At 49.0% G+C, this 24,789-nt stretch overlaps 1 protein-coding gene across 1 annotated transcript; it reads left to right on the forward strand.

Moving 5' to 3' along the window:
* Positions 1-767: 767 nt before the first annotated feature.
* LOC146203669 (uncharacterized) lies at positions 768-8,513 on the forward strand. Its single transcript, XM_084603180.1, has 4 exons — positions 768-841; positions 5,469-6,316; positions 6,641-7,102; positions 7,297-8,513. The coding sequence occupies exons 1-4, from the start codon at positions 768-770 to the stop codon at positions 8,511-8,513; spliced, it is 2,601 nt and encodes an 866-aa protein (XP_084459306.1).
* The last annotated feature ends 16,276 nt before the right edge of the window (positions 8,514-24,789 follow it).

The raw sequence follows: 24,789 nt of genomic DNA on the forward strand, positions 1-24,789 counted from the left end.
TGCGAGGTCTGCACCCTCCAGGGCACCAGGCTGGTGGGATATATCCGCTGCCTGTTCAGCTGGTGGGGACACTTGCAAGCACAAACAAGGCGCCCGCGCGGTGTCGTCCACTCGAGCAGACAGCGCGCACTCTCCCTGGCTATGATGGGCCAGGCCACTGCCCTCGGTTGGGTTGACTCCTCCGATGGGATCCGTCTGCTGCAGGGTGGATTCTGGCGCATGCGCCGCACCGTCCGCCCGTGCAGACAACTCGCGCGTGTCAGGAGGCTTACGCGTGCTGCGCCCGGTGCTGTTGTGACGGTCGCGCCGCTACCTGCAGCTGTTGACAACAGGGGGCCGTCTATGTTGGTCCCGTATAAAAGCCCACCCAGTCTAGAGTTACTATATAGGCAAAAAGCCTATAAGTAACTCTAGTCCAGTCAGACCGGTCTGCCTCCTGCGCCGACCCACTCAGGGGAGGAGGTGCTGGTTGCGCCTGCGGCCTGATACTTGCTCCCGCGTCAGGTGACTCTTTTCCTGTTGAGAGAGGAAATAAGAAGGATGCAAGGGGAGGAGGCCCGATCGCCCCTCTTTTGGCTTCGGAGGCTGAGTCAACGCCGTGGGAAATGGTTGCTCCGGGCTCGGCGATCGCCGCCTTTTCCGCTAGCACGGAGGCAGAGTTTATTAGAACTCTAACGGAGGTATCCATGTCGGCGGCGGCTTCCTTGTCGCCACCTGCTGCCATGTTGCCTCCCTCCGCAGGCGCTCAGTGGTTCTGCGGAACCGCCATGCGGGGCCCCATTGGTAGCGTCGCTCAGAGCCACGTGTGCCTGCCTCTTGGCAGGCTCCATCACAACCGGCGGTACTCCCATGGAACGCAGGGTGCCCCTGGCAGCCTCCGCTCAATTTGTCGCCAGCATCCGCCGCTGGGCCTAGATTAGCAAGCGCTCCACCACGTCCGAGCGTCGCTCGGATGCCAGGCGGCATGCGTTGAGTACTCGCCTCGTCGTCCTGGCCCTGCCACGGGCCGTCAGCGGGGGTCCATGATTGGAAAGGTGCTTCGGGCTCGCTGCTCCTTGTACTGCGTCTGGGCGTCGGGGAAACAGCCTGGCGCTTGGACACATGCTTCTTTGCCGACAGAGAGGGGAAACGTGCGTCCGCTCTCTACCACGGTCAAAGGCGAGCCTTGGAAAATGAAAGAAGCGTCTCGCAAAAGGAGGAGGAGGAAGATGAGGAGAAGGAAAGGCATGGAGGTTAACCGGTAAAAGAAACCGGTTTGCTACCCTGCACTGAGGGAAGGGGATGAGTGGATATAAAAGTGGTGAGTAAGAGAGGGATGGGTAAAGTCAGTATAGTCCCATCAAAGCCATATCACGTCGCATCACATCACGTCAAAGTCATATCACGTCACGTAACAGCAAAATCACAGCCTATCGATCAGGCCCGTGGTTTTCATGAAGAGGAGCAGTGCCTGGGAGGCCTTCACCGCCGACGATCGCCGCGGCAGTGACCTAGAATATTGCTTTCAGTCAGTGGCCGTCCATCTGTATTTCCGCACTGTATATGGGACACTCACAAAGAATGTGGCCTATAGTCTCGTCACACCCGCAGTTTGCACATGCAGGGCTGTTTGCCATACCTATCAAAAAATAATAAGAGTTTGCAAATGCTACACCAACTCACAGGCGGCACAGCAAAGTTTCTTCACGTCGGGGTAGGCCAGGTGGAAGTCGGAGCTTCAGGACAAGGTCCAGGGATTTTAAGCGGCAGTTCGCAAACTGGCCAGAATTCCACAAGGCGAGCGTGTGCTCCCGTGCAAGTGCGCGAAGCCTGCTCGCTGTGTCTGCCCTAGAAAAGGGGATCAACACACAATCGCCGTCTTGGTGGGCTGTTCGCGCGACCTCGTCCGCCCGGAGATTGCCCGCTATGCCGCTGTGTCCTGGAGACCATTGGTAGATGATGACAACCAGCGAAACACAAATTAACCAGGTGGCCTAGGATAAATATTACGCTGCTGAAAACCGCTCGGAATACTAATAATAATAATTGGTTCACAAGAGAGAGAGGCGCAATATCTGTCCCACTTGTTTCTGTGGACACCTGAACCGCGGCGTAAGGGAAGGGAGGAATGTGGGAGTGAAAGGGGAAAGAGAGAAAGAGGAGCCGAAGTGGAGGGCTACGGAGTAATTTCGACCACCTGAGGATCTTTAACATGCGCTGACATCGCACAGCACACCGACGCCTCTTCGCTTCGCCTCCATCGAAACGCAGCCGCCAAGGTCGGGTTCGAATCCGGGTACCCCGGCACAGTAGTCGGGCGTCTTACCCCTGCACCACCCCGGCGGGGCCGCTCGGAATGCCAAGCGCTCTTTTTTAGCGCTTTTTTTTACACGGACTTGCCCAAAATACTTAATACAAATCCTCAAAATTTCTGGGACATCATCAACCCTAAACACAAAAGCGATGTCACTACCACAAATGAAGTGGGAGAAGCACTTAGTCATGCAGATTGTTCTCACATGTTCAATATCGCATTTCAGTCAGCGTTCATTAATGAATCCGATGTGCCATTTCTTGTGCTAGCCAAGTTTTTTGATAATGTTAAGTCACCTGTTGAATTCAACACCTCTGAAATTCTATCGCTGATCGATAAAATGAAACTTTCACCCTCAGCCGGCTTAGATAATAGCAACATTAAATTGCTTTAAAATACTAAACCCATCAGTACCACGTATTTATGCTTGTTATCCCAGCAATCACTTTTTGCAGGCCAACTTCCACGTGACTGATACGTTGGGAAGGTCATTCCAGTCCTCAAGTCTGGTAACACCAATTCTCCATTAAATTATCGGTCCATATTTAACAAGTGTGCCTTGTAAGATCATGGAACGCATCATATTCTTACGTATCATTGCCTTCCTGGATTCAATTTTTTTTTTCATCCCGCGCAGCGCGGGTTTCGGAAAGGCTTTTCTTGAGATACTTAACTAGCTCTCCTTATTCTTGACTTGCATGGCAACCTAGATCTTAACCTACAAACTGAAGCTATATTTCTTGAATTTAAAAAAGCTTTCGATAATGTTCCTCACAAACGCCTGTTACACAAGTTATCTTACCTTAGCCTCGATCCCAATGTTGTTATATGGATTACAGAATTTCTAACTGCACTAAATCCGTCCTCGTATAAATGAATGTATTTCCAGCCCTCTTTCTGTAACATTTGGAGTCCCTCAAGGTTCCGCACTAGGTCCTCTTCCTTCTGTTTTTTAATATACATAAATGGTTTACCCTCGCATGTTCTGTAACTTGAATCCGCATGTTTTCTGATGATTGTGTTCATTATCAAAGAGTCAATAACACCTCTGATGATTTATCCCTCCAAAACGACCTTAACAAGATTCAGGATTGGTACAAAATTTGGTTAAGGTAGCTAAACCCTCGTAAATGCAGTGCACTGTCTTTTAATTGCCCCCGCTCGTGTCCCTTTATCAAATTGCCTCCGTTCCCATGCTGCCAGTACAATCATACAGATATTAAGGCGTAACTTTGCGCGCTGATTTGTCCTGAAAACGCATATAACTAACATTGTCCCTTCAGCTAACAAATCCCTTGGTTTTCTAAGACGTCATTTTCGTGATGCTCCTGTACACGTCAAGTTACTATAGCCTACGAATCACTTATGAAATCAAACCTAGAATATGCATCACCCATTTGGCACCCCCATCAAGCTTATCTTACCAATGCACTAGAACTTTTGCCGAACCGCGCCGCCAGATTTATTCATTCGCCATACCATTACAGCACCAATGTATCATATCTGAAATAATTTTCAGGTTTACACCGGCTGGAGCTACGCTGCCGCATAGCCAGTCTTTCATACTTCACATTTTTTTTTTTTTTTTAACAGCCATCTACGAACTGAACCCTACATGGCCCCACCAGCACGCATATCTCACAGCACTCACCCCCAACTCCAGATCAGCCGTCCATGTGCAGGAACTGTCACATTCACAGCCTCATTTTTTTCTCGCGCCGCCGCGCACTGGAATGGCCTTCCTGAAGGCATTGTAACAACAACCTGTCCCATGAACTCCCCGCGCAAAGCCTACAGCTATTTATTATCATCATAACACATGACTATTTACTGTTGCATCACGTTTGTACCCACCCATTATGCAATGCCCCTCAAAAGGGGTATTTAATTAAGACAATAAAAATGAAATGAAATGAATATTTCTCCGGACCTGGGTGAACCCCCGCTAACCACAAGGCAGCGGCATATTTTGTTTCTCTGTGACCGTACCTCATGTGGATCACCGCACTCACCACCTACTGGTCCCAAATAATGTTCAATGGGTCGTACAGTAGGTTTCGCAAGGTATAAAGGCATAAGAACAAATCGCTTCGGATAGAAGGAAACGTTATAGAGAGAAGAACAATACTATATTGAAGAACAAGAACAGAATGAGCAGCAAAAAACAACACCAATTATTGCACTAGTAAAACGGAAAAAAAAATACGCCTGCGCTTCGTCGGACTCTGACGCAAGTGTGGACCCCTTGGTTACTGTTGGTATTCGGACACGAGGTCGTTCATGTTTGCCTCTACTTCGGTGAACTCCATCTCGTCCATGCCCTCCCCAATATACCAGAGCAAGAAGACTTTGTGGAGGAACATTGCTGCGCAAAAGAATTTAATAGAAGCAGGCATGGTCGACGGTGCTAAAGCGATGTTCCAGAAAAAGTGCAAAATTGACTAATTAAAGCACTTTTGTTTTAGAACCAGCTCCAAATCTAAGCCTGAACGTACGGTTAAACTGTTTCGAGATTCACTTGAAGAACTCCTGAATGGTTGTGTGATTCCCAATGAACGTGGCCGACATCTGTAAAGAATTTATAAAGAGAAGAAATACCGAGCTCTTGCTCCCGAAAGAGCAGCCAGCAAAAGTCAGCGCGTTCCTAGGTATAGGCATGGTCCACTTTCCCGGAACGACCGGGAAACGCGCGATTGGGAACAAGGGTCGGCGTGGCACCCCGCTGAAGAGAAGGAGGGGCCTGGGCCGGCGACGAGGAGGCTGTGCGCACGTGCGGGGTGCGAGTGCTGCTGGGAACGACTGGCGGAGAGAAGAGGGGACGAGACAGTGTGGAACGCACCCTTCGTCGGAGAAAGACGCGTGTAAACTTTGCTGAATATATCCAGTATTTTTGTTACCGTTAAAGAGTTTTTGTCGGCGTGTGCTTTCTTCACTTTTATTCGAATCCCCTAAAGTTCAAAGTTGTAGTAACAAAGTTCAGTCTAATATAAAATCAACGACTACTACATGGTGCCGAAACCCGGGATGAGAAGATAGTGGCGAAATCCGAAAAGACCGCGACGGACCAAAATGGAAAAGCTCAAAGCGAAGAGGCGAAGTCTACGAGGGCAGAACACGATTATCATCAACGAGGCCACAACAGCATTGCCGACAGCCAACGAGCTCTGCTTCACAGACTGGAAATCAGCAATGACGAACTGCGGAAGATCAACGACGAGTTGGAGAACTATCTACCGGAGGAAGCGTTCGAGACCGAGTTTACAGAAAGCGTCGAATACGACGACCGGGCCATAAACCTCATCGGCCAACTGAGGGCTCGAATCGCCACTTCACAACAGACTGCGTCTGAACAGAACGCCGAATCGACGCAAACGTCCGTGCCGACACCCAGACTCACTGCAATCAGGCTTCCGAAGCTGCAGCTCCAGTCTTTCAATGGTGAGCTTGCCAACTGGCAATCGTTTTGGGAATGTTTCCGCGAAGCGGTGCATGATAATCAGGCCCTGTCCAAAGCGGAGAAATTTCATTACTTAAAGAGCCTCCTCACTGGGCCTGCCGCGTCGGCAGTTAAAGGGTTACAAGCGACTGAGGCCTGCTATGAAGACGCTATACAGATACTGCAGCGCCGTTTCGGAGACAATGGGCTAATCGAACAAGAACACCTTGCCGAATTAAGGACGCTACCGCCAGTGTCGTCATCAGGAGATGTCAGAGGACTCCGCCGGCTCTACGATCATGTTCAAGCCCACATTTGCGGGCTAACGGCTCTCGGAGTGACCAAGAATGCCTATTGCGCCACGCTTTGCGACATTATTCTAACGGCGCTGCCGCGAGACATGGTGGTGGAGTTTCACCGCCTGGCAAGCCGAGCGGCCAAGACAGATGTATTGTCACCGCCCGATAGTAGTCCCGCGTCACCAGCGCAGCAGTCCTCCGCCTCAACGCAGGCAGCAGACAGATCAGAGAGAAGGCTAGATGAGGTACTACATTTTCTGCTGGTAGAAACAGAGTGTCGAGAGCGATGTAGGCAAGGTCTCGCCTTTGAGAAGCCTTCTTACAAGGAAAACCTCGGCAAACGCGCCAGGCAGCCGACTCCGAGTGCCGCTGTTCTTTATGCACAATCAGAGAAGACAGAAAAATGCGCATTCTGCGATTCGAACAGGCACGACACAGAGATCTGTACGGCTGCACTGGCGAACAAAGAAAAAATCGAAAAACTTGCCAGGACGAAAAGGTGCTTTCGATGCACAAGGTGGGGACACCGAGCAAAAGACTGCAGACGAAAGATAAAATGCGGGAATTGCGAGAAAAGGCACGCTACCTCAATGTGTAACCCCAATTGGGCAGCGATCAAAACTGACGTACCAACAGAGATCACCGCCACTAATGTGCATGCAGACGCCAAAACAGAAGAAACGCAAGAGACGGCACTGCAGACTTTCCGTGCCTTTGCGTTGGGGAGCACCAAATACGGCTACATCCGGGGTGTAATGGACGGTGGAAGTCAAAAAACGTTCATTCGAGCAGATATCTCAAAAACACTTGATTTGAAGGTTTTAGGAAAGGCCGACTTCCGCCTAAACACCTTTGGTGCTGCGGCCGCGCAAGTCCAATGCTGCCGGCTGGTAGAAGTTCGCCTCCGAAGCCAATACGGAGATCACGAAATAGCAATAGAGGCTATTGAGGTGCCCTTCATATGCAAGGACGTCAAGCAGGTGCCCACAGATCACAGTTTTGTGCAAAAGATGGAAGTTCGAGGAGCACTGCTCGCAGACAGACCGATCCATCCGGGCATGTCTTCAGTGCCAGGTATTGGATTACTGATTGGAGCCGACCACCTTTGGAAATTTAAAACGGGAGAGGTGCAAAGATGCAACGAAAATGAAGGATTAGCAGCGGTGAATACAAAGTTTGCTTGGACGATTCAGGGACCGTTCAGTGTGACTTCAAGCCTCGCAATCGCAAACAATGTTTGCATACTAAGATAGGCTTGGAAACTGCAGACAAGGTCCACACTACGCTGCAGAATTTCCGGGAACTAGACGCCATCGGCATAAAAGATTCCCCAGAGACACACGACGAAAGAGCACTGAGCAAGGTAAAGTTGGAAAAGAAATGTCTGCGCTATGAAGTTGCCTTGCCATGGAAAGACGCATCCAAAGAACTCAACGACAACAAAAATATGGCAATTCGGCAACTCGACAACCTGACAAAGAGACTATGCCGCAATCCAGAACTCGCTCAGCAATACGACGACGCCATCAGGAGTTATTTCGAGGCAGGGCATGCGGAGCGGGTGACCGAAGAAGTAGCGTCTGGGAAAGTTTATTACATGCCACATCAGCCAGTCGTACGTAGTGAGGCAAATACAACGAAGCTGCGTGTCGTGTTCGACGCATCATCACACGCTCCGAAGAAACGGTCACTCAACGACCACGTGGAAAAAGGACCTAACCTCGTCAGTGATTTGGTGCAGATTCTCTTGCGGTTCCGCCAACACAAGGTCGCTCTCGCAGCAGACATCGAGAAAGCATTTCTGCAGAGAAGCGTGCGGCCTGAGGATAGAGACGCCCTGCGGTTCTTCTGGTACAGTAGCCCGCCGCTTGACCCGTCAGCATTGCCGGATATCGAAGAATGGAGAATGACTCGGGTACCGTTCGGTATGACAGCCAGCCCGTATTTGCTGACCGCTACCCTCCTCCACCACCTTGAATGCACGACAAAGGAAGTTTCGAAAACGGCGAGCCTCATGAAGGACTCCTTTTACGGGTACGATCTGGTGACGGGGGCGGCTACAGTAAACGAGGCGTTGAAAATGGTCACTGAAGCCATCGACATAATGAGCGACGCCGGCATACGCTTAAGGAAATGGTCCTCGAATTCCGATGCAGTCCGCGCGGCGTTTGGGGACGACGAAACTACATCTTCGAACGGTGAACAGAAGATCCTGGGAATGAAATGGAACGCAGCTGACAAGATGGCAATATCCCTGGCCAGTGTGATCAGCTCATTAACTAGAGGAGCTGCGCCGAAGCGCGTAGTGCTTGCAGACGTCGAGGCTACGATTAATTCTCGGCCACTAGCCTACGTCTCCTCAGCACCAGAAGAAACATCGGTTCTCACGTCTTCCCATCTGCTCACTGGGAAACGGTTGATCGCCTTGCCGCCTTGCCCGAAGCGAAAGCAGCCCCCGTTCCTTCGGCCAGTGCAACCGACTTAGGTCGAAGGTGTAAATACCGACAAACGGTCATGGACTCGTTTTGGAAGCGATGGCTGAAGGAGTACCTGCTTCAGTTACGTTCGGTCCACTTGTCCGCTTCCAGCCCTGCGAGTGCGATCACAGTAGACGACCTGATTATCGTGCATCAAGAAAAGGCGCCGAAGCTTATGTGGCAGACTGCTCGCGTGGTAGAGGTCTTTAAGGGGCGAGATGGACATGTGCGTTCGTGCACAGTTGAGATGCCATCCGGGGCCATCATAAGGCGACCGGTTCAGCTCCTCTATCCCTTGGAGACACGCATAAAATGAGATGCACTCATTTTGGGGGGGAGGATGTAAAGAATTTATAAAGAGAAGAAATACCGAGCTCTTGCCCCCGAAAGAGCAACCAGCAAAAGTCAGCGCGTTCCTAGGTATAGGCATGGTCCACTTTCCCGGAACGAGCGGGGAACGCGCGATTGGGAACAAGGGTCGGCGTGGCACCCCGCTGAGGAGAAGGAGGGGCCTGGGCGCACGGGCGACGAGGAGGCTGTGCGCACGTGCGGGGTGTGAGTGCTGCTGGGAACGACTGGCGGAAAGAAGAGGGGACGAGACAGTGTGGAACGCACCCTTCGTCGGAGAAAGACGCGTGTAAACTTTGCTGAATATATCCAGTATTTTTGTTACCGTTAAAGAGTTTTTGTCCGCGTGTGATTTCTTCACTTTTATTCGAATCCCCTAAAGTTCAAAGTTGTAGTATCAAAGTTCAGTCTAATATAAAATCAACAACTACTACAACATCTTTAGGCCACGAGGCGGGATGTCACAGACAGCAGTAGTCATGATGTTATTAGGGATGCATTCGACGAATCGGCCCGACTGCTTGGTCTGGAAATTCAACATCTGTTTACAGACCTCCCACATACTCATTCGGCCTGTGAACACAGCGGCCGCTGTCAGGTAGTGGCCATGGTGGAAGTCGCAAGCAGCCATAATGTTTCATGGCGTCGAACATCTGCTGCGTCAGATCGGCACAGTCAGGGTCCTGTATACTCATCGGTGCATCGGGAGGTGAGTGGAGTGAAGCCAGTCATGAAGTGCAGGCGTATAGAGGGCGCCATGTTCATGGCCAGGTTGTGGAGGTCCCCATTCAGCTATATTCAGCTGCCCAGGAAACCTGAGAAGGAAAGACTCTTGATTAGAAGCCTCTCACAAAGGGAGATCGAATTCGTTCAGTTTGGAATTTGGCGGTCAGCTTGCGGGGCCGTAGCCATGACACCGCTTATAGTTTCTGCAGCAGCTAAATGGGGAGATGTTTAAAATGTCGTGGTGAACTGTCACATTTTAATAAAATTCAAAACAAGAATCAGCGCCCCTTCACGCGAGGGCAGAGACGAGGGCTCAGCGAAAAAGGATGAACTAAGTAGGTTTTAGAAATGAAATATTTTACACGTTTCCCACTAGGTTTTCGTATGCAACGGTTTTTCCACATTGCAGCAGAAGAGAGGCCAAAAGGTGAGCCTTTATTTTTCATGTACATACGTACAGCTTCTGTATATACTGCAGCTCCTGTAGTTTCATTTGGAAAGTGGATTATTCGTATGACCGCACCTATATCTAGCTTCGACGGTTGCCCAATTCTTGTACTTTTGAAAAACATAAATGGGTTTTGATTTTCTCCAGCCTGGAAGGGGCCGTGAAAATAAGAAAATTTTGCGAACTCCTGAGTGTACCCTTAGCAAGTCGAACACGACAGCATTGACGCCCAGCTCCTGCCAGGACCCTTCGTCGGAGGCCTGCCACGACGCACAAGTCGACACTGTGTACTTTTTTTATTCGTTGTAACCCACACAAAGCCGAGCCGAGCGAACGCATCCCGGTGGCCTATAGCTAACAGTAGTGTCTGACTCGCGACCCGAGGCCCCGTTCAAGTCCTCTCTCAAGCAAGTATTCTTTTTTTTTTTAAGAAGCACTTAGCTATAGTGGTTCAGCAACCTCCAGATCTGTGACGCCATCACTGTTGTAGTAATGAAGAAATTTCCTTATCTTTCCGAGTTGTTGACTAATACACTGTAATGATTTTACCGTATGCCTATCTGTACACCACATACTGATTGCCCAACACACAACAGTACTTTTTTCAATTCTCTCAGAAATCAACCGTACCCCACCAGGGTGGCGCAGTGGTTATATACGGTGCTCAACTACTGTTCCCAAGGACGCAGGATCGAATCCCGACCTCGGTGGCAGCTTTTCGATGGAGGCGAAAAGCAAGGCGCCCATGTGCTGTGCGATGTCAGTGCACGTTAAAGAATCCCAGGTGGTCGGTCGAAATTTCCGGAGTCCTTCACTACGGCGTCTCTAATAGCCTGTGTTCCTTTGGGACGTTAAACCCCACAAACCAACCAACCAGAAATCAACCATTTCCGCACGAAAAACTTTGAAGCATTGTTGTTGGCAATTCCTCTTTCCGTAAACCCTCTCCTCCCCCCCCTCCCCCCTTTGCAAAAAAAGGGGATATAATAGCTTTATCACTGCCCCTCAGGCATAAAAGGGGGGCCCGTTATGCTTGGATTCAGAAGAAGGTAAGGGCCGCCCCTGATAAGCCGGTTTCTACTTATCCAACCTCACCCTTGCAGCACTCCTTCAGATGCATATCAAACCTACAGGTCAGTATGACATCACAAAAATCCCAACCAAAGTTGTACTGAGAGTTGTACGTTATGAGAGTTGAGAGTTGAGTTGTACGGCGACACAGATTCCAGTCACGTCAAAGGAGTATCTACCAGTACAAACTTACTTTGCGTCAGGTCCAAACATTCTGCGATGTGTCGTCTATGGTGGCAAGAGATCTCATATCAGGAACACATACTGTGTTGGCCGCATGTTGAATGGGGAACAAAAGCACATTTCTGATCACCTTACAGGGACCAGATATTTTTCGGATAAATTCTATTACAACATAGTGCGCCCCAAAACGTACAAACCTAAACCGGTGTTCTGTTACAAGTGCTACAGACGACATTTGCAGAAATGCTGCCCAAACCCAGTTAACCCAGACTGTATAAATGAATCGGGCGAGGCAAAATTCAAGTGCGGACTATGCTAATCTAATGATCATGACATCATTTCTTCTCAGTTCCCGACGAAAAAGCGAAAACTCAAGCTAGCAAGGGTAGGCCGACGGAAACAGCTTGCACCAGCAGTAATTAAAAACCGATTTGCTGCTCTGTCGCAAGAGCTGCTTGATGATGTGACAAGAAGAAGAGTCTGTCACGCCGGATGAACAGGACTTTATACATCTTTTGCTTCAGCACTGAAGGCTAGGCGACACAAAACGCAGGACACCGGCATTCACTGCTGATGAATTTCCAGAACTTGAGGATTGCACAAGTCAGCAGGATTCAATAGACAAAGACATCGAGATGGTTGCAGCAAAAATTATACAGCTACGTTAGAAGAAAGCGCGTATAGTCGAACGGCGACAGGAAAGTTCACAAAAACAGAAGGAGGCGCGTGCGTCTAGTACGGCAGCAAGGTAAGTGGATGTGCCGAAATGTAAGCCTGCTGCTAGCATAAAAATATGGGAAGCGGAACTAGACACTCTTATGCAACTGACACACCTCATTCAAAGTAGTTTATGTCATGGATAGTAATAGCCGAAAATATCGGCAAGAGATTACACAATGGAATTGCAGAGGCCTGTCTAATAAGGTTGGGGAAATTAAAACAAAATAATTATAGGGCAAGCTGGGCGTTCCTTGATACAAGAACATAATCGTTAGTGTCCAATTACAGGTTACATAGGGCATTCCGGATAAAAGAGCAAGAGCTGAGACGGAAACTCCAAGAAAAGCTGCCGTCTATATTAGGCCCAACATTTCCCAAACGCCACTTGAGCAAGTGGAGTAACACTCAGCAGGAAGTAGTTGCGGTACTCGCGCGCCCAAATAAAACGCCCTTGATAGTAGTATCAGTCTACGCTCGTCCCATAATCACAGTTATTAATACTGCGTGGGTTACACATATTCGACGTTTATACCCTGGAACTCCGGTACTAATAGGTGGGGATCTTAATAATAATAATAATAATAATAATAATTGGTTCACAGGAAAGGAAAGGCGTAGTATCTGTCACACTTGTTCTGTAGACACTTGGACCGCGCCATACGGGAAAGGAGGAAGGTGGAAGTGAAAGTGGAGAGAGAGAAAGAGGAGCCGTAGTGGAGGTGGCTATGGAGTAATTTCGACCACCTGGGGATCTTTAGCGTGCACAGACATCGCACAGCACGTGGACGCCTCTCCATTTCGCCTCCATCGAAACGCAGCCGCCGGCGATCAGGATCGAACCCGGGAGCTCCCGCACACAGCTTGGGGATATGATTATGATTCCAAAAGGGGAGATCAAGTGCACACTGCCTTCACAGAAATTGAATTTACACTGCTAAATCATCCAGGGGTCGCAACATTTCCTGCAACACGAACGCACTCACCAGACTTTACGTGCAAAGGCCCTGGTGCACCCCATTGACAGGCAAAATTAGATGCATGGGGTAGTTAGTGACCATGCCCTCATTAGCCAAGGTTTTAATTTGGAACACACGAAGAAAATTCGAAGGAAAGTTTCTGTTACACATTGGGATGGTGTACGGAAGGATACTAGAACTAAGGCGGTTAGCCCGAATTCCCTTGTGGCTACCATTAAGGATCACACAGGATCACTTAAGGATCACACAGTTAAACGATAGCGAATGAAAATCGGCCAGCTACCAACCTACACCTTCTACAACTCTGGGCATGCCGAAAACGTCGAAATACAGGCTGCTCGACATCCTGAAGACCATGCAAAAAAACATTGAGGTGAACCGAGTGATGGCACAGGCACACCGTTATGAAAAGCAGATAGCTCATAAGAGGTGGGACGACTGGTGCAGTTGTTCAGGCTCAGGGGCGATCAACAGGGCACTCTGGAGGACTTTTCGTAGCATGAAAACAGCACGACAGATCAAATATCATGCAGAAAACATTATACTAGCATTACAACTCACACCAGAGCAGTTTGCTGATCAGGCCGCAGTCCTTTTCTTTCAGTTCGAGATTTCATTGCAGAAATCTCGAACTGCTGGTCAGCTGGCGCCGGCTCAGATAGAGGAGCGAATTCCGGCGCCAGACCCCGGAGGCAACGGCTGCAGCGATGAACGGATGTAGACATGAGCGGAAGCCGGTTGGGACTTGATGAGTGGCTGCGAGAGGTCCAAGACATGGAGTTCAAGGCCTCACCTCTACCAGTGTCACGTAGCCGTTTAGGCCCGTAACCAGAAGGTTGGGTTTTAATGGGGGGTTCATCTAGCAGGCACAAGAGAGCAGGTGATGATGATGATGACCTCAGACAAAATGGCCCATACCCACGGCGGGGGATAGGCCAGGGTGCATTGTAGATTGTAAATATTTATGTTCAAGGACTGGAGTATTCAGATAAATATGGATGTTTAAGTAGAATTTGGAAAAAAAAAAAAGGAAAAGAAAAGGTAATGAAATCATACCTAGCATAGGAATCTACCTGTTGAAATTATGTAATCATGAATAAAATCGCATACTGGTTTTAAGGCATATCCCTTGACGCTTGCCCCGAAGGAGAGGAGGACTGGAGAGCACGTCCAGAGCACCGAGAGACAGTAGCCAACTTCAGCCTCTTCTAATCGAACGCCACGGGGCCACTTCCTCAAGTCCGCGCACGAGACTCTCGATGAGCAGCAGCCTAGTGGCTGCTGTTGCACATGCTACAATATATAGATTGTACGGATGGGCTCGGCGACCAGGTTTATTGAGACCTGAAGCCCGGGTCGCACACCGAACCCCTCTCAGCGATGACGATGGGTATCTACAAGAGAGAAGGATGCAGGTGAAGCGCCATAAAGCACTCATACTATTTCCCCCGCGGCAGCTGAAGCGGCCAGCCTGGCCGCAATTAGTCCACAGCATTGCGCCGAATAAAAGGCATGCGTGAAATGTGTACTTCAGTTCCACTGTCCGGAGGATGATAAACAGGAGTGACGTAGTTGAAGGGAAGGCTTGTCCAAGAACTGAGTACGGACCGATGAAACGGCACTGGAACTTGTAACAAAGGCCACGAGTGCATAAAGGTTTCCAAAGTCACACCTCGTCGCCGGGACGAAACGACACATGGCGATGAGTCACATCGTAGCGACACTTGCAGTCTTCCTGGTTGGCTTCAGTGCTGAGGCGAGCAAGTCGGCGACATCCGGACACTCGAAAATGAACTGGTCAGGAAGAGATGATGAGGAACTGGCACGTGTAGAAAAGAAAGGCCTCAAGAAGGGTAGTGGGAGAACGGCCGTAAACGAGGAAAAACGGGGTGTAACCTATCGTCTGCTGTACAGCCGTGTTATAGGCAAACGTAACAAAAGGAAGAATTACGTCCCAATTTCGGTGGTCCCGGTCGACGTACATAAACAGCATGTCAGACAGCATGCGGTGTAATCCCTCAGTCAACCCATTCGATTCCAGTCGATAGCTGGAGATGACGTGAAGTGTGGTAGAGGCCTCAAGAACTTCGGCTACAGCCGTCGACAGAAACGTCCGACCGCGGTCACTGGGAAGCACTTGAGGGACCCCGTGGCGCGGTGTGAGGGCTTTCAAAAAGAAGGTCACGACCTCACCGAGACAGGGCAGCGGTCTCAGCGTAGCATATTAGATGGTCAATGGCGGTGACAATCCAGCGATTACCTCATGCAGACAATGGAAGCGGCCCATACAAGTAAGTCGATGCCCACAACAGCGAAAGGAGCGGTAGGGAAATGTATAGGCTGTAGTAGGCCAGCGGGAGATGAAGTCGACCATTCGTGGTGCTAGCATGGCAGATAAGAGGCGACATATTTTGCCACGCTTGAGGAGGGGCCAGGCTAGAAGAAACGGCTTTTCAAGCTGTGGTAGGTTCTGTGAAAGCCTAATTAGCCGGCCATAGCATCATCGTGGAGGACCGCCAGAATATGGGTACGAAGTGCTCGTGAGGCCACTGGGACCCAACGGGTGTCTTCAGAGTAATAAAGGTAACGGGAGAGCACTCCGTTGTCAAGTCTGAACTGTTGAAATTGACTGCGTATCCTAACGGCAGGAGGGTGAGAAGCACCGGTAAGATGTTCGATTAGAGAACGGCACTTTGGATCTGCTCGTTGGTGTGGCACAATGGCGTGGCGATCCGGAGCAGCGGCAGATGGTACACTGGTGATGTCCGGAGCCCCGAACGACATTGAGGCATCGAGGATGCAGCAGGATGGCGAGGGGGAGCACTACCTGGTGATTCTGAAAGCGGGCAACGGGAACAAGCATCGGCATCTTGATATTTAAGGCCCGATTTGTTATCATCATCATCATCATCAGCCTGATTATACCCACTGCAGGGCGAAGGCCTCTCCCATATTTCTCCACTTAACCCGGTTCTGTGCCCGGTTCGCAGGGGTCAAGTGGATGCAGCTAGCACAGATTTGTTATAGCCGCAGTAATAAAAAAGAGCGGGCTGGGCGCCAGGTGCAGTAGTACAAAGGCGCCGCAGCAGGTGATAAAAATGCGGAGAATGAGCACTGGGAGGCGCCGGTGGGGCAGGCGCTCCAAATTCAGGTGGCAAGGATATGTGATCTGGGCGCACGTTGGCACCGGACTGGTGGTAGGGGAGAGTGGGGTGGGAGGCATGAAGTCATAGAGGCCAACTCTTCTTTGATGTTGCGTAGAACGGGACTTGGAGGATGTGGCCCAGGTGCGGAGTGGCACGAATCATCTTGAGCTAGGATCTCTTCACGAATTAGTCCGCGGCCAAGCACATGGAGGTCGGAGTCGGCAGTGACACTGATAGGAAGTCGGATCAGGTTGAAGGCGGATTGACTGAAGTTCATCCAGCTGTTGGCAGGTGGAGATGATGGCGTCGATAGTGGTAGGTTTCTGCACGGGCCAAGGCATTGAACTTGAGTGACCCAATACTGCCAATACCCTTAAGGACATGCCGGACCCGCTCGGCCTCTGGCATGGTGTTGTAACGTGCCGAAAAAGTGCAAGGACGCCTTCTATATAATAAGTATAGGTACACTGGATCGCTCAACTCGGGCATCCAGCTTCTTCTTAGCAGTAGGAGCGCAGAAACTCTGGCGTAACTTTTGCTTGAAAGTGGTCCAGTCCGCAATCGTCCATTCGTGGTTCAGAAACCAAGTTTCGGCCACATCCGCCAAGTAAAAGGACAAAGTCATGAGCTGCTGAAAGCACTGACCCGGTCGTAGCTGTCGATCCAGTCAGCGTCGTCGCCGCGAAGACCGGCAAACATCTGGAGGTTGCGCTGACGGCACTGTCCAAGTGGCAAGGGGAGCTAGGGTGGAGTGAGAAGAACCCAAAACAGCAGCATTCCCCTCTTGGGTCATAACTATGGTGGTATAGGGGTCAAGCGGTGACCGAAACGGAGCTCCAGGTAGATGATGGTGACGAGACAGCTGGTAATCAAGAACTTCCACCACGCCTAAAGAGGGGCTTGGCAAACCAGGTTCATTGAGATCTGAAGCCTGGGTCGCACACCGAACCGAACCACTCTCAGCTATGACGATAGGTATCTACTAGAGAGAAGGATGAAGATTGTGCATCGGCATGAAAGATAAAGCGCCATACAGCGCTTCATATATATATTTATGGAGAGAGAGAGAGAGCTTGCAAAAGTGACCGTCCTAGGCTTTAATGCCAACTCGATCTCGCGCCATGCGCTCGGGGTGCGGTTGCTCCCGAAACTCATTTTCCTCTTTACAATTACCTCCAGCAAAAAGAACCATCCTGGCGGCTAAAGGCGATACAACAGACAGTGATCACAGTATGGCTTGAAGCGGCACACAGGGACACTTTCCCGGTTACGTCGTCGGAGATCAGCGGTTGACTTTACGGGTTCCACGATATAGTTGACGGGGGAAGTGCGCCCGAGGATGTAATAGGGTCCATGATATTTGGGCAGAAGTTTGGAGGAGAGACCAGGAGGCGTAGATGGCACGCGAAGCCAGACGAGAGAGCCGGGTTGGAAGATGTCAAGAGTGTGGATGGAGTCGAAGCTTGATATTTGGCATCCATGCTCTCCAGACGTCCAAGACCGAGTGAGCCGGCAGGAGGTTCGTCAAAGGCGCGATAATAGTGGCGAAATTTCGGACAAAACGGCGGAAATAAGAGCATAGGCCGATAAAGCTGCGTAGTTCATTCACAGTTGAGGGCTTCGGGAACACATGGCGCGAAGCTTGGCAGTATCAGGAAGTACACCGTCCTTATTGATGACGTGGCCTAAAATCGTGAGTTCGCGAGCGCCAAAGCGGCACTACTTCAGATTAAGTTGGAGCCCAGATTGGGTCAAAGAATTCCAAACGGAGAAGGTGGCTCTCGAAATCAGAAGACGACAATGTCATCTAAATAGCAGACAAGATAGATGGATTTACTGAAAGGAAAGGCAGAGGCTGGCCGGAATGTATAAAACCTGGCCTGCTACTCTGCACTAGGGAAGGGGAGAAGCAAGAAGATCATGATGCGAGACGATGTGGGAGACGGCATATGAAATAGATTGCTTTACAAGCGCGAATCAAGTATGGTGGCGCACAAACAACAGAGCCCGCACTGCCTGGACTCACTTCCCCATGTCTTGCCAAGCGCCCAGCAGCAAAAATAGCAGACAAGTATTTCACTTCAGGCCATGGAGTATCGAATCCATCATGCGCTCAAAAGTGACAGGCGCATTACAAAGTCCGGAGGATCAGGTGTGACAAAAGTGATCTTGGCGCGTGCGGCATCCACTAGATGGACTTGCCAATATCCTGAGCGCACGTCTAAGGGCGAAAAGAATTCTGCTCTTTGTAAGCAGTTGATGGCATCACCAATTCGAGGCAGCGGATAGATGTATTTGCGTGTGATGTTAAGGTGCCGGTAATCGACGCAAAACCGTACAGTACTGTGGAGGTCGCCAGGCAGGGGCGACCGCGGCCACATTTATTTGAGGAGAAGCTGAAGAGACGGCGGCGGCAGCGTCCGGCCGAGGCAAAGGTCCCGAGCGTTCTGAAGCTCTCGTGTCCGCACTGCCTCCTCCTCTTCGGCCCATGCCGGGCGCTTCTTCTCGGGCACCAGCGCATGTGGTTGATGGAACGGGTGACGTGAGCTGCGGGCCATAATCCCTTCGGCAGTACAACACCGGCTTTTATCCATACTTCATTTTGCGCACTACGCAGTGGTCAACAACACAACGTCATTTGTCAGCTTCTGTCATGAGTGGGGAAGACTTTTTCTGCCTCAATTGCTCTGAGGATTTTCTTTGTCGATGTCATCATTTGAAGGAACCTTGGAGGAATTTCGCAGCTGCATTCTTGGCTTGTAACTGAGTACAGACGTTACCGGGGTTCAAACCCCACACCTTAACTTCGGACTAGAACACTTGACCATATTTTGGGACTGAAACCCCATCTACCTTCTATCTCTCTAAACCGTTAACTTAGCGTCGCACTGACATCACAACTTTCTGTACCACATTAACGCGGAGAGCTTCCGAGACAGGTTCTGAGGACAAGAATCAGCCTTTCGCCTTATTAAATGATCGCAGTGTACTGTACGCTGTCAGCAGGCGTCCAATGTGGAGGGGTATTATGTAATCATGGGTTACGAAGTGGCCAGAGAGGACGCGAGCTAAATGCTGTGGGGAGGTACACCAAGGCGGTCGAAAATGATTACAGCACACGGGCGCCTTTTGTGGTAAAAAAAGGCAGTGTACGTTAAAGAACCCCAGGTGGTCGATATTCCTCTGTATAGCCATCCTCTACTACAACTGTTTTCCTCTTTTTTAAATGCCCACCCTCCTCCCTTCCCTTATGGTATGGTTCAGGAGTCCATGGATGAGTATGAGATATTGCGCCTTTCCTTTAAACCAAGCAAAAGTTCACCGAGCGAGGCTGGCGACCCGACGTTGTGGCTTAGTGGTTATGACGTTCGGCTACTTATATTAGCCAGACTACCCGGGTTCGAACCCGACCACGGCAGACGCGTTTCCATGCAGGCGAAACACATAATCGCTCGTTTGCTGTGTATGTCAGTGCACGCCAAAGAATACCAGGAGGTCGAAATTATTCCGAAGCCCTCGACTATGGCACTGTCCTTCTTTTTGGCGAAAGCCTTCAACCCGCGTCGGGCACAGAAAATCAGAGCTCGAGGTGTCCACCAAGAAGCGATATAGTATTGTGCATTTTCAATTTCGCAGAACTACCATTAAGTTCACCTTTAAGTTCACCGATTAAGTTATGTTGAGGGTGTACACCGTGAAATGAATAACTTGTATGCATCGCCGCGGGAACTCGGAGCTTCATTCACATCGCTACGAGTGGCGACGAGTCGAGGGCTGGGAAGACCCAGAAAGAGGGTCACGGCGGAAGAAGTTACAGACCAGCTCGAAATCCTGTTCGTCGTATAACCACCGTCGGGAGGAAGCGGTTGTAGATGAAGCTGTGGCAGCGTTGCGACCACAGCAACATATGCGGTCCTAATGCGAAGCGATATTGCTGGAGAGAGGCGCCGCTGCCGCGCGTGCAAGAGGAGCCACCTTGAGAGGTGAAGGTACCGACGGGGGCAAACAGGAACCTCCTGGCGATGGTGAGCGAGCGAGCGGATCGGTGGGTGCTTTCCAGTGGTGACGACCGCAGCCGCTGTGGGTATAAAAATGCAAGGGAGAGACTGCAGAGTGGCGACCAAGTTGAAGGAAGACTGGGCAATCCCCTTGGTGTAGTGTCAGATGTATGTAACCATACAGTAAAGATTAATCAAGGTTTGAACAATGGAAGGTGAACAAAAGGTTAACTGTGTCTAACCACGTGTAACCAAAACCAGGTTTAGCCGCGTTGAACCTCAGCCAATTTGCTCAACTGCGAGCGAAAGATGTAATTAACAATGCATGTCTAGCAAGGCCTAACCGCCGCTAAACAGAGGCTTAACCAAGCAATACCAAAGCTTTCCCTTGCAAAACCAGGGTTAGCCGAGCTAAGTCGCAGCCATTTTTTAATCCCCACCTTCCTCCCTGCTGTTATGTCGCGGTGCATGTGACCATCGAGAGGTGTGAGATGGTACTGCACATTTCCTCTCCATATATTTATATTTCATGCCGGCAATATAGCACATTTATATTCCATCCTACGCTTGACGAGTACGCAAGTCCGAACTATTCAGGCAAGAATTAGTCCTACAGAGTTCGTCCCTTAAATGTACAACCTTTGTCAAAAGTTTAGAGCCCTGAGGATTTGCATGACTTCTTTAATAAATGTGGAAGTCCTAGCTATTGGAGAGGGTAGGACGGAAAATCTTGCGTTCAGCAAGTATGGAAACCTGGGAATGCATTATGAGCCACATAGTATGGCTCAGAAGTAGACCTCCTGGGCTCTAAACTTCTGACAAAGGCTGTATGTGCGGGTATAACTGCTACATTGACTCCCTATTTAGAACCGTTTCATCCTGTTTCTGTCCTGAAATCTCTCCTTGTCCTCCCATGATTCCCCGGCCCCACAGCACACACATGCAATAAAACTGGTAAACTCTGCTTAAATGCACACGCCATATGCTGATCCAATGCTACATCGCGTCTGCACTCGATCATTACCTCAAAGTTATTATGATTAGCCATTTCGATTCTATGAAATCATAATGGAGCAGAACTGAAAAAAAAAAACATTTCCAACTGAGGCCAGTAAGAATATACCCGAATATAATTTTCTGACGCAAAGCGGTAAAACAAATAGCATCACCGACGTCCTGTGCAGCAATGAATTGGCAAAACACTCCTGTAGCATGCGCAGAAGGAGCTGGGGAACTATTAGTTCCAACCGGATAAAATGCTGCAAACTGAAAAGGTGATGGTGCATTACGCTAGGACTACTGAAAAAACATGCTCCAACGGCAGAAAGCGCCGAGCTAAAAGGAAAAATGGCGCTCTCTTTGCATGGGCAATGAACAACTCTGAAAAAGGGGCTGATTAACTAGTTTGGTTGTAGCATGAGCCGCACGGATCACACACATGGTGTTTTCTCGATGTCACCGCACTACACCTGTAAAATCTGCCGTGATGGGAGACTTGCATACTTTTTTAATGCAGAAGTAAAAATTAAGGGGACGCTCAAGTTTCGCCTTAGTAGCAGACGCGACAGACCCTTTGATAGACCGCCTTTTCATACCAGGATATTTTATATTTATTGTCTGTTGGTTTTTTGGCAAAGGAAAGCGCAGTGTTTGTCTCACTCCTCGGCGGACACTTACAATTAATGGCATACATTTGGAGGTACTATATATGTTGTTGTAATCCCTATTGCTAACTAGCCTCCAACTTAACAAGCAGATTGACCCTAAATAAGAAACGAAATGGCATGATACCACACTGAGCTCTGCAAAAGAAAGGTTCAAGAAAGGTGCACAATTTTGATAAGAAATCGCTCGCATATCTTTTCTAGCATGCTTGGAACGATTCCAAGTATTTCGCCGAAAACTTTGGGGTATATGGCGAAGGCTCTTAGGCACAACGAGCTCAGTTCGCTCTGCGCATAATACTATATATATACCCGCGTTTTTATACCAGTTTTCACATCCAGGCTAAGGCAAAAAGAACTTCTCTGACACGTCATCGCAGTAACTTGTTTCTTCCCATGCTGACCAAGGAGGCAAAACGCAAAAGCCGTCCCTGTGTTGTGCGATGTCAGTGTACCTTAAAGACCCCACGGCTGTCGAAATTATTTCGAAGCCCTCCACTACGGCCGCTCTTTCTGTTTCTTTCATTCTCACAGCGGAGGAATGGGACAAGCTGTTGGCCAGTTCGAGAAAAACAATGCAACTGGCCCTCACCACACGAGCTAAAGAGGTCGCCCCCGACTGGAGGCCGCCCTAGACTCGCCACAGCCCAAACTAATCCCTTTCATTTTGTGACAATAAAAGATGTTACCATCATCTCCACCACCTTTCATTCCCACATATTTCCCTCCTTGTGGCGCAGTTCAGGAGTCCACCGAGAAGTGTGACAGATTGTGCGTCTTTCCAATAAGAGAGCTGCCAGTCTGCTGCGCTGCGCTTCGTATATGTCGTCTTTCTCTTTTACGACAAAATTGCAATTAAGACCTTAATTAGACCTCTTTAATGCTAATAAAAAGCCTAAACCACCTGTTAAACAAAATGGTAAGACATGGCAAAGCAAAGCTAAACTAGAACAAATTAACGCGCTCGCGTTTATATCAGTCCTGCTACAGAAACGCGTCGAAATGTGAAGCCAGGTCGAAATGAGACCCTGAAAAGCAGCGTGCCGAAGAGACCGATGAAGACCAGGTTTCACGTTTGGAGAAACGCACAATGTGTTTAATCCAAGCTGGCAATGAGCATAGCCATGTGCATGAAGCTTTCGCTTCCCTTAAGGTTTAACGTTAAACCACCAGCTATATATATATTTTTTTTTGGCAATGAAGTGGACAGGATAGCCTGAGGGCATACTTTCCAGACCCCTTCACCAGCTGCCCCAGAGCCGCCAAGCCCTTTCACGTACAGGGAACTAATGGAATACTTCAAATCAGGAAGGAAATGATAAGCAGAACTACTCAAAGAACTCGGCAGAGAGCTATAGGAGGCAGTAGGCTGGAAGAAAATACAGGATACGGCACCAGGCCCTTCCCAAAATTAGCAAAGTACATACTACAAAATCTAGGTACTGTCTCACTTCTCCCTGCATCGTAACTTATCACGATCCTCGAAGGTCGTAATGGGTGACAGGAAAGATCTTTCCCGACTCTATCCCAATTCCTCAGAGTTGCAGGCTAGATATTCCCCTTTCTGGCCGACCTAATTTGACACGAAACAGCCGTCTCTGACAGCAGTTTACAGAATTTGTCCATAAAGCATCTACTTTATCAATAATAGACTATTTGAGAGCACAGGGTTAACTCGATATAAATAAGAGGCGTCTTGATGTAGCAAACATATATTTCTGTTAAGTACATTTTATTTGCGGTGAAAGCCGATTAATGCATCTGAAATAATCATTCTGCTATAGATACATTGATTCCTCTCCCTCCACTTCTGTTTCTTACAGATTCAAAATTAATCTGCTTATTTTTATCATACACATTTTTTCTTTACGTCACGCAGTCTATTATCAATTTTTGTCGTTTAAATGTACGTCCAACTCCCCTTTCATCGCAGCTACGTACCTTAACACATGCCAATATTGCAACGCGAAAGGGAAATTCTTGGAGCATGGATAAGCAGTGATATCCAGATACCGTAGACGCTAGTGATGTGACAAATGGTCGCATTTGCTTTCTAATTGCTTTATAGAAAATGTAAATTGTTTTATAGGAAAGAAAAGTAGCAATAACTGTCAACTTCTCCGTGGACACCTGAACTGTGCCATGAGGGAAGAAAGGAGGATGAGATTGAAAAAGGGGTGTGTAGTGGAGGGCTCTGGAATTTCTACCACCTGGGGATTTTTAAGGCGCACTGGCGCATTTGTGTTTCGCCTCCACCGAAACGCGGCCGCTGAGGTTGAGTTTGAATCCAGCTATTCCATTCAGTAGTCGAGCGTGTTAATCACTGAGCCACCGCAGCGGGTACACCAAGGCAGGACTTTACAATAATTTACTGTGATTTCAAGACCAGCAAGTAATGGCTGCAAAGGGTACAGATCTATTGCACAGCGTTTACAACTAGGTAGCCGAACACGGTTTGTAACGGCAGCAAGCGGTTTTCGGCCACACTATGCACCACTGATTTCTTCAGTTGTTTTTATTAAATATGCTGCGGTTTTGTCAAGAGACTGATTTTGACTCCTATCTCACGAAATTCTGTGTATACAGTTTTAATGAAGTTTCAGTGCATTGCAGAGCTTCCGAACTGTATCCAGCCTAATTCAGGGTTCCAATTAACATGCCCAGGTTTCGGCGATGCGTGCGTTCAAGTTGTATAACCAACCAGAATCAGTTGTACATGGTACGCTCCATGTTGTAGGCAGATGCAAGAGACAGGACGCAGGGAGGAGCACGACTGCTTTAGACATCTATGAACTTTTCTTTTAACCTTCAGATTATTATAACATGTTTGGCAAATACCATCACCTATGTAGATGATGGTGAGCATATATGCTGCCGCCATAAATTGGAACAAGCTTCCAGGGAATTTTAAAATAGGTCACACTTTTATTGTTGAACTCAAATAGTTCTCCCGTTGTAACATCATTATAAATTTGCGTGGCTTAATGTGGTTGTATAATTTCT

Source organism: Amblyomma maculatum, chromosome 1 (genome assembly GCF_055883805.1).
Source record: "Amblyomma maculatum isolate TAMU_Amacu chromosome 1, ASM5588380v1, whole genome shotgun sequence".
Taxonomy (NCBI): domain Eukaryota; kingdom Metazoa; phylum Arthropoda; class Arachnida; order Ixodida; family Ixodidae; genus Amblyomma; species Amblyomma maculatum.

Excerpts from the sequence above, each read along its gene's own strand:
- LOC146203669 (XM_084603180.1), top strand. The coding sequence starts at position 768 with ATGCGGGGCCCCATTGGTAGCGTCGCTCAGAGCCACGTGTGCCTGCCT. Across the intron at positions 6,317-6,640 it reads AACAGAGTGTCGAGAGCGAT|CGATCAAAACTGACGTACCA; the intron begins GTAGGCAAGGTC and ends CCAATTGGGCAG. Across the intron at positions 7,103-7,296 it reads GGGCATGTCTTCAGTGCCAG|ACAAGGTCCACACTACGCTG; the intron begins GTATTGGATTAC and ends TGGAAACTGCAG.